This window comes from Otolemur garnettii, unplaced genomic scaffold, assembly GCF_000181295.1.
Source record: "Otolemur garnettii isolate 467f Iridium unplaced genomic scaffold, OtoGar3 scaffold00066, whole genome shotgun sequence".
In the NCBI taxonomy this organism is placed as follows: Eukaryota; Metazoa; Chordata; class Mammalia; order Primates; family Galagidae; genus Otolemur; species Otolemur garnettii.
The window spans coordinates 219,702-233,846 of record NW_003852461.1 but is presented as its reverse complement, the minus strand read 5'-3'; the positions used below and the strand labels follow the sequence as shown (position 1 = coordinate 233,846).

The 14,145-nt window shown below is 58.3% G+C and overlaps 2 protein-coding genes across 5 annotated transcripts in view; one reads left to right on the top strand and one right to left on the bottom strand.

The window, feature by feature from the left end:
- The window catches only part of SLC1A7 (solute carrier family 1 member 7), a 49,412-nt gene extending 41,803 nt beyond the window's left edge, over window positions 1-7,609 (top strand). The window contains exons 6-11 of one of the 3 annotated variants that reach the window (XR_001161434.2): window positions 1,643-1,742; window positions 2,454-2,687; window positions 4,408-4,574; window positions 5,174-5,308; window positions 5,871-5,973; window positions 6,608-7,609. Coding sequence is in view for 2 of the 3 variants with exons in the window: in XM_003793100.3 (XP_003793148.1) it covers window positions 1,643-1,742; window positions 2,454-2,687; window positions 4,380-4,574; window positions 5,174-5,308; window positions 5,871-5,973; window positions 6,608-6,826 (986 nt within the window). In the remaining variant the exon portion in view is untranslated. Of the gene's footprint in view, window positions 1-1,642; window positions 1,743-2,453; window positions 2,688-4,379; window positions 4,575-5,173; window positions 5,309-5,870; window positions 5,974-6,588 lie in introns of all 3 variants that reach the window. The other 2 variants (XM_003793101.3, XM_003793100.3) reach the window with 2 other exon arrangements.
- PODN (podocan) overlaps window positions 2,627-14,145 on the bottom strand; it is a 28,545-nt gene continuing 17,026 nt past the window's right edge. The window contains exons 9-11 of one of the 2 annotated variants that reach the window (XM_023515125.1): window positions 13,287-13,435; window positions 12,004-12,217; window positions 2,627-2,692 (exon numbers count right to left, since the gene is read on the bottom strand). In XM_023515125.1, coding sequence (XP_023370893.1) covers window positions 12,031-12,217; window positions 13,287-13,435 — 336 coding nt within the window. In that variant the 3' untranslated portion in view covers window positions 2,627-2,692; window positions 12,004-12,030. Of the gene's footprint in view, window positions 2,693-8,971; window positions 9,856-12,003; window positions 12,218-13,286; window positions 13,436-14,145 lie in introns of those variants that run through there. The other variant, XM_012807200.2, reaches the window with a different exon arrangement.

The following is a 14,145-nucleotide window of genomic DNA, read 5'->3' as shown; positions in this document are numbered from 1 at the left end:
TTTTTTACTCTTTTTTTTCAAGCAACATAATTTAACTGGGCCGGGGAAGTTTAACTATAGGTTCAAATGTGCCATGAGATTAAAAAAAAAAAAAAGTTGAAAAACACTGACTTACACAAACGTACCCTGATAATGTTTCGCTCAGATGCCACTGACACACGCTCAGTGAAGTCTGAGTGAATTGAGTCCCTGCCCGGGGCTTCTCGGGTTCAGGTGCCCTTTTCCTGTGTGCCCCTTCCTCAGGGAGGCTGTGGGCGGGGCCGTGTATCAGGTGCCCGGAGTGGCGCTTCCAAACACCATCTCAGGTCGCTAAGGTCCTGGTTCCCTGCACGCCTGGAGCTTTGCCACACCTCACTGAGTGCCTGCTCCAGCCAGGCTGTGGTGGGCTCTGGAGTGGGTGGAGAACAAGCCGCCTGTGCCCATCAGGGCCGGTATCAGTGTGTGCCTTACATGACTGCTCGGACTAGTCTTTCTTTGGTCCCCTCAACCCAGCCCCCTTTCCATGCCCCTCCCCTCCCTGGTGGTGGGATGTGGCCAATGCTAAGTCCCTGGATGACCCCAGAAAGGTCCAAATGGGTCTGAGGAGGGGCAGGAATAGCCTGGGAGAGGCAGAGGCAAGGGAGACCCAGGTCCATGTCAGCCAGACCGTGACAGGCCAGATGAGCAGGGCGAGGCCCCGTGTCACCTTCAACTGTGGTTTCACCTCACTCCATCAACATGGGTGGCTGCTCTGGGGTCTGTGCAGACACAGGTGTCCCTGGGCAGGGAAAGAACCTCCTTTGGTATCCCACAGACCGAGGTGTGAATCTTTATCCTGCCCGTGGGCCTCTGAGCACTGTGACAGTGAGCTTCCCAAAGGCAGCCAGAGCGTGTGTGCTGCTCCCTATTTTTGTCACAGCAGAGGAGAGAGTAACCACTCACTATCACGGCAGCACCCCCTGGGACAGACCACACCGGAACACCAGCTGGGGAGAAACGGGGGCTCAGGGAGGGCACCGTTCGTTAATAATGAGGGTTGCACACCCACACGAGCTGACCACGGTCTCACAGCACACGGGAGGATGCAGTTCTGGCCCTCACGCAGCCTCTTAGCAAAGGAAATGAACGAATCAGACAAATGGGAAATAATGTTGTAAGTTGTAGAAGGAATCAGCTAGTGGTGAGATAGACACAAACAAGGGGGGAGTCGGAGATGGGGGTGGTCTCCAAGCCATGTGGAGAACGGGTGGCCAGCATCCCAGCTGCTGGGAACTGAAAAGGCAAAGGCCCCAAGGCAGCTGATGTATTCCAGAGGCTTAAAGAAGCCCAGGGTGCCAGCACATGGTGAGGAGAAGCAGCAAGGCCAACACAGGAGGGAGATACAGACAGGCCAGCTCCAGGGGCCCAGGCAGCGGGCTCGGCGAGGGTCTAAGTGCACAGGGCCATCAGTGGGGGCACCCAGCAGGGAGCATTTTATCTTGAGAAGATGAGATGGAGAGAAGGAGGAGAGGAGGGTCCTGCTGGGTCTGGTGTTGGAGCCAAGAAGGGGGTGGTGGTGGGGTGGGGGGTGCAGCAAAGCTGCCGGAATAGGCCAGGCTGAGACCTGCACCCGGCTCTGTCCCCCACGGCACCCATGACATGCTCGTGTGTCCCCTTCCTGAAGGCATCATGCTGGGCCGCATGGGTGACAGTGGGACCCCTCTGGTCAGCTTCTGCCAGTGTCTCAACGAGTCGGTGATGAAGATTGTGGCAGTGGCTGTCTGGTGAGCCTGGTGGGGATGGATCCTCCCCAACCCCACCCACCCTGTCCCACCCTATGCTCCTAGACAGGTGGAGGGCACGATGGTCCCATCCTCATCCTCTGCTCTCCTGGGACACAGCAGAAAGCCACAGGGAGGTTCAGTCCTGGGCCTGGGGCCAGAGCTACATGTTTTCACAGATCCACCCAGTCCTGACCAGGCCTTCTTCCGGCCCTGGGCCTGCCACTTCCAGGCAGAAGAGCCAAGAGCTCAGTCTGGCTCTGCTGTTCTCCCAGCCTCAGTTTACCCATCACAAGGGGCATCCTTAGATCACCTTTAGGAGAAGGGAACCCAGGGGTGAGAAACAGCTGTTCCTAGCTGAGTTCAGAACTTAGAGGTTCAGATGGGAAGTACGGTCTACCCGCGGTCACCCACAGAAGTCGTGGCCTTGCTGGAGCTGCGCTGGGGCACTTCTCAGAGACGCAGGCAGAGGGAGGCCCAGAGAGGCTGGGCAGGGTAGGACCCTAACTGCCTGCCACCTGAGCCCAGCTAGGCAGGGTGGGACCCCGACTGCCTGCCACCTAAGCCCAGCTAGGCAGGGTGGGACCCTAACTGCCTGCCACCTGAGCCCAGCTGGGCAGGGTGGGACCCTGACCGCCTGCCACCTGAGCCCAGCTGGGCAGGATGGGACCCTGACCGCCTGCCACCTGAGCCCACGTCGCCTGCCGCCCCCAGGTACTTCCCCTTTGGCATCGTGTTCCTCATCGCTGGCAAGATCCTGGAGATGGACGACCCCAGGGCTGTGGGCAAGAAGCTGGGCTTCTACGCAGTCACCGTGGTGTGTGGGCTGGTGCTCCACGGCCTCTTCATCCTGCCTCTGCTCTACTTCTTCATCACCAGGAAGAACCCCATCGTCTTCATCCGCGGCGTCCTGCAGGCCCTGCTCATTGCACTGGCCACCTCCTCCAGGTACCCTGGTGGGCAGGAGGATGGGGAGGATGGCAGGGCAGGGCGTGGGGGCTGTGCTCTGTCCACCTGCCAGGCATTGTCTGCCCACCGCCACAGAGCCACAGAGTGAGACAGAGCGACCGCTCCACGGGCTCAGGGTGGCCCAGCCGCTATGGCGGCAGGACCTGGTGGGGACTCCACGTTTGAGGCCTCCCCCCCGACTGCCTGCCATCCCTGTTTCACTCAGGCCAGATGGGCGTCGCATATATGCAGCAGGGCAGAGGGAGCTGTAGGTCTGCTGAAAAATCACATCAGCAATGAACTGCTGCTGCCTTTGGCTACCACATGATGCTCCTATTGGAGTCAGGCCCTGAGCCGTTCGTGGGACTCGCTGGGACCTCCCGGCTAGAAACCCAGTTACAGGGCGGCAGTGTTGCCAGGTGGCAGGGATTTGAGCCATGGCTCCATCACTTGCTTGCTGTGTGACTGCAGGCTGGTCACACCCTCCCTGGGCACCAGCTTCCTCATGCACACTTAGGGCAGCTGGCATCCCCCAGGCTGGGCTTGTAACCATGGTCATCATGCTCACATCTGTGGGACTGCTCACAGACACAGGGCTGCTGGAGGGGTGGAGGTAATGGATCCTCGAAGGGTGAGAATGCCAGGCTGGGCCAGATGAGTCAGCACCTGGCCTCGAGGTCGGTCAAAGGGGCAGGAAGGAAGCGGTCATCACCGAGCATCAACCCGTGAGGAAAGGGCGTTGTCCCCACAGCGAGTGTCCAAGCTCCTCAGTAAGGATGTCGTAGGGGCTCAAGCCAGCCGCATCCTTCTGACACCAAAGGCTTCACTCTTCCTGCCAGCTCCTGCTGCCTTCTCTCCCTAGGCCTCAGTTTTCCCATCAGTAAGATGCCCAGCAGGCCCTTCCCCCCACCCCAGGCAGACCTAGGGACACACCCTTGGCAGCAGCAGCAGAAGAAAAGCCCAGAAGGCACTGTCCAGGAACATCTGCGCAGGGCCGAGGCCAGGGGGTAAAAGGGAAGGGTAAAGCCTCAGACAGTGCCAGCTCCCGTGCCAGGGGCCAAGCCACACCAGGGCCAGCATCCCCGGCTGCCTCCGGCCAGCAGGAGCCACATCTAGGGCTCATTAGAGGCTCTGCCAGTGGAACCAGCTCCTGGGCAGTGGCCTGTGGAGACAGGAAGGGCTCAAAGGCTACCTCAGCTTGGATTTTCATCCCAGCATAGCCAGGAGGAACTCTCACGACACACAGTAAGAACAATTGCAACTGAGCAGGTATTGTTCAAGACAAAGAAGCTGAGGCACCAGGTGCAGGAACTTGCCAGGGCCACTTGGTAGGAGGCTGCAGTCGAAACCAGGCTGGCCCAGAGCCCTTGCTGTTCAACACTTCATGTGCTCTTGGCACAGCAGGAAAACACTGGGTCAGCCTTTTCCCCCTCTGGGCTCAGTTTCCTCATCTGTGAAATGAACTCAAAGCCATCCCCATAGGAAAAAACAGGTGAGGGTACAGCACAGTGCCTGGTGCATGGAGCTCTGCCAGCGGCCGCTCCCTCCTGCACAGAGCACACGCATACCCTTGTGTGCTGGTGCTGCTCTGCCCACCCCGTGGGCGGCTGCGGGTGCAGGGGGAGCTTCCCGTCAGAGGCCCTGACCATCCTGCAGAGGGCGCTGCGCAGACACTGGCCCCTTTGCCCTCAGCTCAGCCACGCTGCCCATCACCTTCAAGTGCCTGCTGGAGAACAACCACATCGACCGGCGCATTGCACGCTTTGTGCTGCCCGTGGGCGCCACCATCAACATGGACGGCACCGCGCTCTACGAGGCTGTGGCCGCCATCTTCATCGCCCAGGTCAACAACTATGAGCTGGACTTCGGCCAGATCATCACCATCAGGTGCACCCTGATGCCCATCCCCTGTAGGAACAGGGTGGGGGCCTGAGGCACCCTCTGGATCCTCCGGCTCCCAGCCCTGATGGGCTCTCTGAGGCCAATCAGTCCTGGGGCTGGGACTCAGGACACAGGGCTCCTGCTATAGCTGCCCTGCACCCTGAGGGTGGACAGAGGGCCAGGTCCAGCCACTCTGAGCCTGGGAATAGGTGGCAGTGGGAGGGCAGTCCAGAGGGCACAGAGCAGGACTATGGACCATGCTCACGCATGGCAGGAGCTGAGGGCGGGTACTGGAGCCAGGCAGGCGCTGAGAGGCAGCCTCATGCCAGGCAAGCACACACGTCCCGCCTTGGGGAGGCTGCACAGAGCTGTGAGCCCAGCGCTCAGAATCTCACAGGTGCCTACACCTTCCTCAAGAGGGTCTCCTCAGGCCACAGATCGGGGTTCACAGTGCCACAGGATGTGAGCAGGGATGTGTCCCCGAGAACTCGCTAAGGTGGCATTCCCAACAACCCTACTCCGTGTGGCTGTCCCAGAGGCCCTGGCATTCTGGCCTCTTCCTTGGAGCCCGGGCCCTGACAATGCACCCTCACCCACTCCTGCAGCATCACAGCCACTGCAGCCAGCATCGGGGCAGCTGGCATCCCCCAGGCTGGGCTTGTAACCATGGTCATCGTGCTCACATCTGTGGGACTGCCCACTGACGATATCACCCTCATCATCGCTGTCGACTGGGCTCTGTGAGTGGACTTCGGCATGGCCCCAGTGCTCATGCAGCAGGGGTGGCTTGGAGGGCAGCAGGTGGCAGGGGTGGGGGGCTAAGCCCCTGCCCAGGGTAGAGGAATGGAGAACTGCCCCTTAGTTCTCTTAGTAGTGTGGTGGGAGTGCCCTACTCATCAGAAAAGACCTAGCAAAGACCTAGCTATATGGCCCTTTGTTCAAAAATTATAGGGCGGCACCTATGGCTCAAAGGGGTGGGGCGCCGGTCCTATATGCTGGAGGTGGCGGGTCCAGACCCAGCCCCGGCCAAAAACTGCAAAAAAAAATTATAAAGAAGTTCAAGATAGAAACAGCAGAACATTAAACCTGGCCCCTGTAAGCATGGGGACTGTGCAACACACAGCCACACGCCCGTGAAGCCAGCCCTACCTTAGCCAGGGAACCACCTGGCTGCAGGCTCTGCCTGTCAGCCAGTCACCACCTGTGTGGCTGCTGAAGTGGCCTCATTCCTCAGGGTTGAGCACTGCGCTCTGCCAGCTTCCCTCAAAGTGCCCCTGCTCACCACCCTGCTTGGCTCCCCAGGGACCGTTTCCGCACCATGATTAATGTTCTGGGAGATGCTCTGGCCGCAGGGATCATGGCACACATCTGCCGGAAGGACTTTGCTCGGGACACGGGCACAGAGGTGAGATGAGTGTCCCCCTCCCGGCCTGGTGGCCGTCTCCTGGTGGAGCCTGCTGGGGTGGGCACTGGATCTTCCACCAACCAACCGTGCAGGCTTCAACCAACCACTCCATGTCTCCAGGCCTCAGTCTCCTCATCTGTTACAGGGGAACTAATCCCTCTAGCCTGTTTATCAAGCACCCATGATGGCCAGCACTGACACAGACACAGGAGGAACAGTGGGGACAAAACAGGATAAAATCCTCTGCCATTGTAGAACTCACTGTAGCCTGGGGAGGGTGCTGCTCTGCTCGGCACCAGCATGAACATCTGTGGGTCTATACGGGTGGTGTGGTCTTTGGGCTGTCACAGGCTGTCCCACTTCACAGAGAGGAAGCTGAGACTCAGGCACAGGAGCCACTGATTCCCTCAGTGGACCCTGTGGGTCAGGTCCCCTCATCAACTAAGATAGCCCCAGCAGGAGGCATGGCAGCTTGAGAACACGAGCCCAGGGAGGCCACATGGCAGGCCTGTCAGAAAATCCATCTCATGGTTCCCAGACCTGAGGTTGTTCTGTTCCATCCTGACCCTCAGTCCTGCCTGGCGTCTAACCTCAGTCTTGCCTGCTGTTACCAAGACCTGTTTCCCCTCTCCAGAAACTGCCACCCTGCGAGACCAAGCCAGTGAGCCTCCAGGAGATCGTAGCAACCCAGCAGAATGGCTGTGTGAAGAGTGTGGCCGAGGCCTCAGAGCTGACCCTGGGCCCTGCCTGCCCCCACCACGTCCCTGTGCAGGTGGAGCAGGATGAGGAGCCAGCAGCCACCAGTCTGGAGCACTGCACCATCGAGATCAGTGAACTTGAGACCAACGTCTGAGCCTGCAGGGCTGGGCTGGGGGCAGAAGCCTGAGGCAGGAACGCAACTTTCCAACCCTCCTCAGCAGCCAACAGGGGCCAGGTTCACACATTCTTCCCACCCTTGAGCGACTCAGCCCCACTTGACAGAAAATGAATCTCATAAAAGGGAAAGGTCTCAGGAGCAGCCCCAGCCAGAGACTGATGGGTCCGGCATAGCCCAAGCACCAACTGTGACAGTTTTCCCTGTGGACGACAGAATTGAGGCCCTGAGAGCTGCAAACACTTTCCCGAGGCCTTGCCAAGTAGGGTTATGGCCAGGATGCTAACTCAAGTCTTTCAAGTGTGGACCTCTCCCTTCTGGAGGTCAGATGCCAAGAGAGGCCCCGCCCCCTCGGGGCCGCCACCACTTCCCGTGTGTGAAGACATAACAACAATGTCCTGGTTTCTGCCCCAGCTGTGTCCAGGCCTGGGCCAGGCCTCCACCCCACCCCATAACAGGTGGCCTCAGCCAAACAGTTCTCCCCAAGGGAGGCCCAGCCCAGGGTGAACACCCACTGCCTTCCTGGGGCCGCTGTCCATCCGGTCTCCTGTCCCACCACTTGGCTCTTGCAAAGCTCATCAGATGTGGAGACAGATGTCCTCGCTGCAGCTGGAAAGCTCCTTAGACACGACCAAGCCAACTTCTCATGAGACAGGTGGGCAAGCCAGGCCCCAGGGGAGGCTCAGCCTGGGATGCTCTGGTCAGCTCCCCAGAGGCCTATGTTGGCAAAGTCAGCCCTTTTTGTGTTTGCAAATTCCCTGATAATAAAGGCATCTTGTTTTGCACTCTTTGTGGGCTTATAGACCATTTCCTGTCGGCATTTCTTTATCAGGCTAATCCAGGCCTCAGTGTGGCTGGGCCTTGTCCACTCTGCCACCAGCCTGACTCTGCTCTACAGACAAGGCCCCGGAGTCAGTCCCCATAAAAGGAACCAATTTCCTTAGCCAGTCTGGCTCCCTTTGGTGAATGCTTTCTTTTAGGGAGAGGACATTCCAGGGACATTCCCTGACTGCCTCTCTCATCCTCCTCTCCTCAGAGTGCCTCCAGGAGGCCTGCAGGGCACAGGGCCCTATCACACAGTCTGTTCTAGATACGGTCTGGGGAGAAGATAGAGCTCTAGGGTCTGGAGGGATCTTGCCGGTGCTGCCGGCAAAGACACTGATGTACAGAGAGGAGACAGGCCCCCAAGGTCATTCAGGGAGTGAGGAAGGCACCTGTTCTCAGCCACCCATCCTGAACTACTTCCATCCTCCTCCCAGAGCCATGGTCTGAGGAGTCTAGGATACCCCGGGATACTCCCAGGATACCCCCTCCTGCTGCTGTGGGGCTACCACAAGGGTGGCCTTCCTTGGTTGAGGCCCACTCATCCAGGAGAGATGAGGCATCAGGGCACCCGCCACTCCCAGCTTCCTGTGGACAGGCTTGTTCCCTCCCTCCCCGTGTCACAGCTCTGACACCCTTTGAGCAGGCAAGTCTGGAGCCTTGATAGGAGCACACTTACACACCTCCAGCAGCAGAGAGGTTACTACTTCCTGGGTATCTCAAGCCACTGTGGGGTAGTTCTGCCTACCAGAGGTTCTCCTTAGCTGAGAGCTGGGTAGTACCCCCTGCAGCTGCCTCCCTAAGTTCCAGCTCTGTCCCCATGGGGGTGGGGAAATACTGGGCATGTCTGCTACCTCTGCCCTGGGAAGGCCCACAGAGACCTGGGTCCCCAAGTTGGCTCTGCTCCAGCTCCCAGGCCCACCTTGAGTCTCCTCCTCACCTGTCTGGCACAGATCCCACTGACAAGTCCTCCTAAGTGCAAAGGTTTCCTGTGACCCTCCAGGTGAGCCCAGAACAGGCTCACAGCCTCTGGGAAGGTAGCGTGAGCTTGAAGGGCCAGTATGTGGTCCCAGGACAGGACCTGTGGGTTCTCACCAAGCCAACAGGCTGCATACAACTCCTGGCCTCCTTACCTGTGGCTGAGCCCATCTCCCTGGACATCTGTGTGTGCAGCTACCCTCTGGGCCCCAAGACTGCACTGACGCCTACTGGTCTGGCCAGCGCACTGGGGTGCTTGCGTCTTACCCTCCCCAACCTGGTGCCAGCCCAGCACTGGGGAGGAAGCACACACAGACACGGCCACAGACTGCAAGGACAGGGGTAATGCTTTTATATTAGTTTTTCTGTAACAAGAAAAATCAGTTTCAAGATTTTTATCATTTTTTTCCTTGAAAAAGAATGAAAAACCAAAGGCACCGAGAACTTCCGCAGGCCCAAAGAATAAAGACAGTGTCTCATAGGTGTGGCTGGGTCCTTCCTGCCTGGCTCAGCCCAGCCCCACTGCCTCTTCCTCACTCCTGCCCATCAGCAAAGTGCCTGTGGCCTACCAGGGCATGGCAGGGAGAGGCTCTCAGCAGAGTGGCTGCCCCAGGACCTACCTGGGGTGACAGAGTGGCAGGGCCAGGGCAGCAGTCTTAAAGGTTCCTGCCTTCTTTGAGAGGCAAAGGAACAAAAGCCAGCTTTTGTGAGTTCCAGAGGGCAGCAGGCACCTGGCCAGGGCATGGAGATAACCCCGTGTCTTCTCCAGGGGACGGACGGACAGATGCACCGGGCAGATGGCGAGCTGCTCTGGCCAGTTCTGGCTGGGGACAAGAGCTGTCGGTGGCATAGCTGTGGAGCGCTGTTTGCACATGACTGTGTATGTGTGCAACACAGGGGCACATGAGTACACATGTCAGTGGGCAGGGAGCAGGCGCCTGTGTGTGCGGGGCAGAGTTGGACCTCCCTGCTGACTCAGAGGGCGTGGCAGTGGAGGGGAGTGTGCAACCAGCTGTGTGTGTGGCCGAGCGGGTGTGTCTGGGTGTGCCGTGCTGTCTGCACGTGGCTGGCCGTGGGACCGTGTTCAGGCTGTGTTGTGTGGGATGCCCCGGGGGGTGCAGCGCTGGGAGTGTCCATGTGAGTGTGGCAGGAGGAGGCTCACAGGGCACAGGCGTGTGCTGCAGAAAGGAGTCCGGTGGTCCACTGTCCTGCAGAACACACAGGAGAGTCAGGGGTCTGCTCAGCCCCAGCCAGCCTGGAGGGGCCCACCAGAGGGGACCCCCACTCGGACGGCTCTGGAAAGGCCAGGCTAACTGTGAGGGGGTGGGGAGCTGCACTGGGAGCCCAGAGCTCACTGGGAGGTGCACCTGCTGATGTGGGTGGCCTAGTGTGCACTAGAAGGCCTTGGGTTCCGCCAGCCACTCTTCAGAGCCCTGGTCAATCAACCTGCCTATGGCCAATGTCCTCCAGAGGAGACATGCTCAGTCATCCTAGATTCCCACAGCCCACCCTGCCCCTGCCCCTGCCCCATGAAGGCCACAGTGTCCTCACTGAATGGCCAGCCACCCTGTCACTGACCTCTAACTCTGTATGAGGATAGGGCCTCAGGGGACACCTGGATCTGCCCCTCCAAGCTGGGATAATCTCCCCATGCTGGCTTCTCGGTCTTCAGCCTGGGTCTGTTACCCCAGCTCCCTCCGCCATCTGCCCACACAGTCCTCACCCTCAGGCTCCTCTTCCCCAGGCCCTACTTCAAGTCAGCATCCTGACAGTGAAGCGATCCCCTGCCCCCTGTCCCCACTTCGTGGAACATTCTTACTAGCCTGTGATAGCCCCTCTGGCCACACTGCCTCTCCCCTGGATAGCCAGTACATGCCCCCTCTCCAGTAGCCCCCTCCATGACGCTGCTCTCCCACTCTCCATCTCCACCCAAGACCCTACCCAGCCCAACCCCCCTGCCCCATGACTTCAGCCGCTCTCTTGTCAATACTCTCTGTTTCCCTGGTCCTTGCCCTCTTGTCCTATACACCTGGCTACAAACGCAGCCATGGATGGATCCAGTGGTCCATCTTCTCATACCCCCTGGTCTGCTGAGCACCTGCCACTATATAGAGAGAACAGAAGGCTAAAGGCATCGGGCTGACATGACCCTATGTCCAGCCACCAAGCCACTAACCAGCCTGTGACTATAGCCACTTGACACTCTGGCCCTCCTGCCACAGTGTAAGAAGCACTGACCCTCCTGCCAAATCCAGCCCCTCCTACCATCCCCACAGGAGCCCTCAGCCTCCTCCTGTGGCATTAGCTTCCCTTCACCCTCCCCACTTCCTGACAGGATCCGAGCCAGCTCCATCCCTCGAAAGAGGCATCTAATGAAGGGGTCCTTCCCCAATTTCACGCCCCCTCCCACTACCACCCTCTCTCATCTCTTTACACCCAAACTTCTGGAAAGGGCTGTGTATATGCCCTGGATTCACTTTCTTTCCAGCCCTTCTCTCTACCCTATCTCCCCTGCAGCCACTCCCTACAAAGTCACACGTGACCTGTATGTGGATCAACTCAGTAGCCACCCCCCCACCCCGTGACGCTCAGCACTCTCTGTCCCTTAGCAGTAATGACACAGCTGATTCTCCCCACTTTGGAAGAAGCTGGTGCTTGTATGTATCATGTGTGTATGTGTGTGCACATATATGTGCTTGTGAGGGTCTGTGTGCAAGGGTACACATGGGAGTGCATGTGTCCCCAAATGCAGGCATACATGTGCATATAAGTGAACACACGGTCTCTGCCTGGAAATGCACCATGAAGCACAAGCACACGTGTGTCTGTGTGCACATGTGTGGTGTATGTTCTGTGAATGTGTGTGCGTTTATATACACGTGTGTTGGCACATACGTATACTTGCACGTATTACAGATACTCTCTGCCCGTGGCGGCCAGTGGGCTTCCTACCTGCTCCGTGCTGGTCTCTCTGCAGGCTCGCTCCCACTCACTGGCTACCTACTCCCCTCACTTGCTCCCTGGCAAGTTCCCCCAGCCCCTGCAGCTTCAGAGACTGCTGAAGGCTGACAAGGCCTGGACTCCTGTCTTCAGCCCCAGACCCACATGTGCAACCCCCCTTCCTGGGGCAGCTCCCATTACAGCGCTCATCACCCACTCTCCAGCTCAGCCTCCAGGAGCACGCTGTTACACCCCAACCTGTCAGCCGGGGCCTGCTGCATCCCAAACGCTCTTATAAATTTGCAAAATGAACAGATGACACAGAGGATGAAGAATGGACAGCAAGAACTTAGGCTAGGCTCAGACCCAGGACAATGTGGTGAAAAGTGACTGTCGCCCCCACACAGACCACCTACCTAGTTCAGATCTGTGTCGCCCTGTCCCTATCTCATTTCCTCTTCCTCTTCATCCTCCTCATCCTCCTCATCCTCTTCTTCTTCCTCCTCCAAGCGGCCCCGGTCCTTGGAAACCTCACCAAACTCAAAGTTGCCTTCAATGTCCAAGACCTGCAAATGCTTCAGCCTCCGGAAGGCGCTCTCCACCACAGAGCCCACGGCCAGCTTGTTAAACCTGTGCAGGCCATCCAGGCAGGGTCAATGTCAAGAGCACGGCCCCCAGAGTCCCTGCCTATACCCCTGAAAGGTGGAAGTGGAGGGAAAGTGGCCCAGCGGGTGGAAGAGGTGTGATGTGTGATGGAAAGCACTTGTTCAGGGCAGCCACAGCTGGGCACAGGGCTGGCACAGGGCCAGTCCCCTACAGAGAGCAGGTTCTGGTCTGTATACCCTACACTGCTGCTTCAGGAGTGGCAGCCCTGGTGCCAATTCTCTGTACACCTGTAGCACTTACCCCAAAACCTGGTGGCACCGAGGTGCCTGGTACAGCGCTGTGGTAGAGACTAGGGCACACTCAGCATGGGGACAGGGAGGCAGTGGCTCTGATCTCAGCGCCTCCACTCTATACCTCTGCTCCTCTGCAGAAGCCTGAGGCATGTGTCACACTACCCAGCCATCATCACCAAGCCCTGGGCCCCTGGGCCACAGAGTCCCTGGGAGCACAGCTTTGCTCTGCTCTGTCCCTCTGTGATTGGGGGTGAGGGTTGTGGGGGGTACAGAGAAGAACCACCCCAGGTCTGACGTAGGGGAGCCCCTCAGCTCCTCAGGGAGCCAAGTTCTTGGAATCATTCCAAACCCCACCCCTAACCCCACAGCCCAGCCAGGACCTGCACATCTATTCCTGGTCTGAGGCCGAGGCCCAGCCTTGGTGGCTGTGGACACAGCAGTCACCAGTGCTCTCTGGGCCTCAGCTTTCTCAGCAGTAAATTGAGACGATGTTCTGTGGGGTCCCTTCCTGCCACATGAGCACTAATATCACCTGTATGCACTGGTTTTCAAAGTTTCCAAAGCTCTTTTACAAACCTAAAAACCTACAAGCCATGACTGTCGTCACACTTGAGAGCTGAGAACACAGAGGTTCGGTGGGGTCCTGTGACCTATCCGTGGTCACACAGCCAGGCAGTGGTGCAACCAGTGGTCTTGCAACACTGACCTCTACCCACACCTGTTTCCATGTGCCTCCACTGTCCCTCCAGAGCTGGGGCAGACCTGGGGGGGAGTATGAGGGGCCACTGGAGCATTCCTACCTGAGAAAGATCCCCTTGAGGTTGGGTGTGGAGTCAAAGGCATTGGCTGGCACGGTGCTAATCTTGTTGTTCTGCAGATACAGGTACTCCAGCGACTTGGGGAGCCCCTCAGGGATCTCTGTGAGCTGGTTCCCAGCAATATCCAGCAGCTACAGGGGTGATCAAGGGAGTCAGGGACTCCCACCTGTGCAAAGCACTTAATAGCTTATAAAAACCCCAGCAAGCCCCAAGCCCATCTAATGCTAATGATAGCCCTGTAGGGGGCAGGGAGGAGGAAGTCTGTAATTATCCCCATTTTCCAGGTGAGGAAACAGAGGCTCAGAGAGGTTGAGCGATCTGTCCAAGGCCTCACAGCCTATAAGAGACTGGAACCCAGTGCACCTTCATTGTAATTACGATCTGTCCTACCCAGCCCCTCTGCCTTCCCACGTGAAATCATAGTGAAGACATCTGAGTGCCACAGTCCTTCCTTCTTAACACACCTTAACAAGCCCAGGCTGGTCAGTCTGAACTATCTCGTGCCTGGAGTACAGGAGTGGCAGCCGAGGAAGTGGCCATGGACTTCCCCAGAGAGCAGGACAAATGCTGTGCAGGAGACCTGCCCATGCACTGGCTCTGGGGCCACCCATGCCCAACCCACACACCTGGGCAGCCGCAGGGAGGGGGGTATTCCATGGTTTCTCAGCTCCTTTCCTTACCCTGAGAGGCTGGGTTCAGGACCAGAAACTGGGGGCAGTGAATCTAGAGAGCCAGGCCAGGTTTCAGGATTCCAGGAGAGCCCAAGCTTCATGCACGTTAGGAAGCCCCCGGCACCTTCCCTACCCAGCAAGACTCCCTACTTCCCACTGGGTGCCCTCCA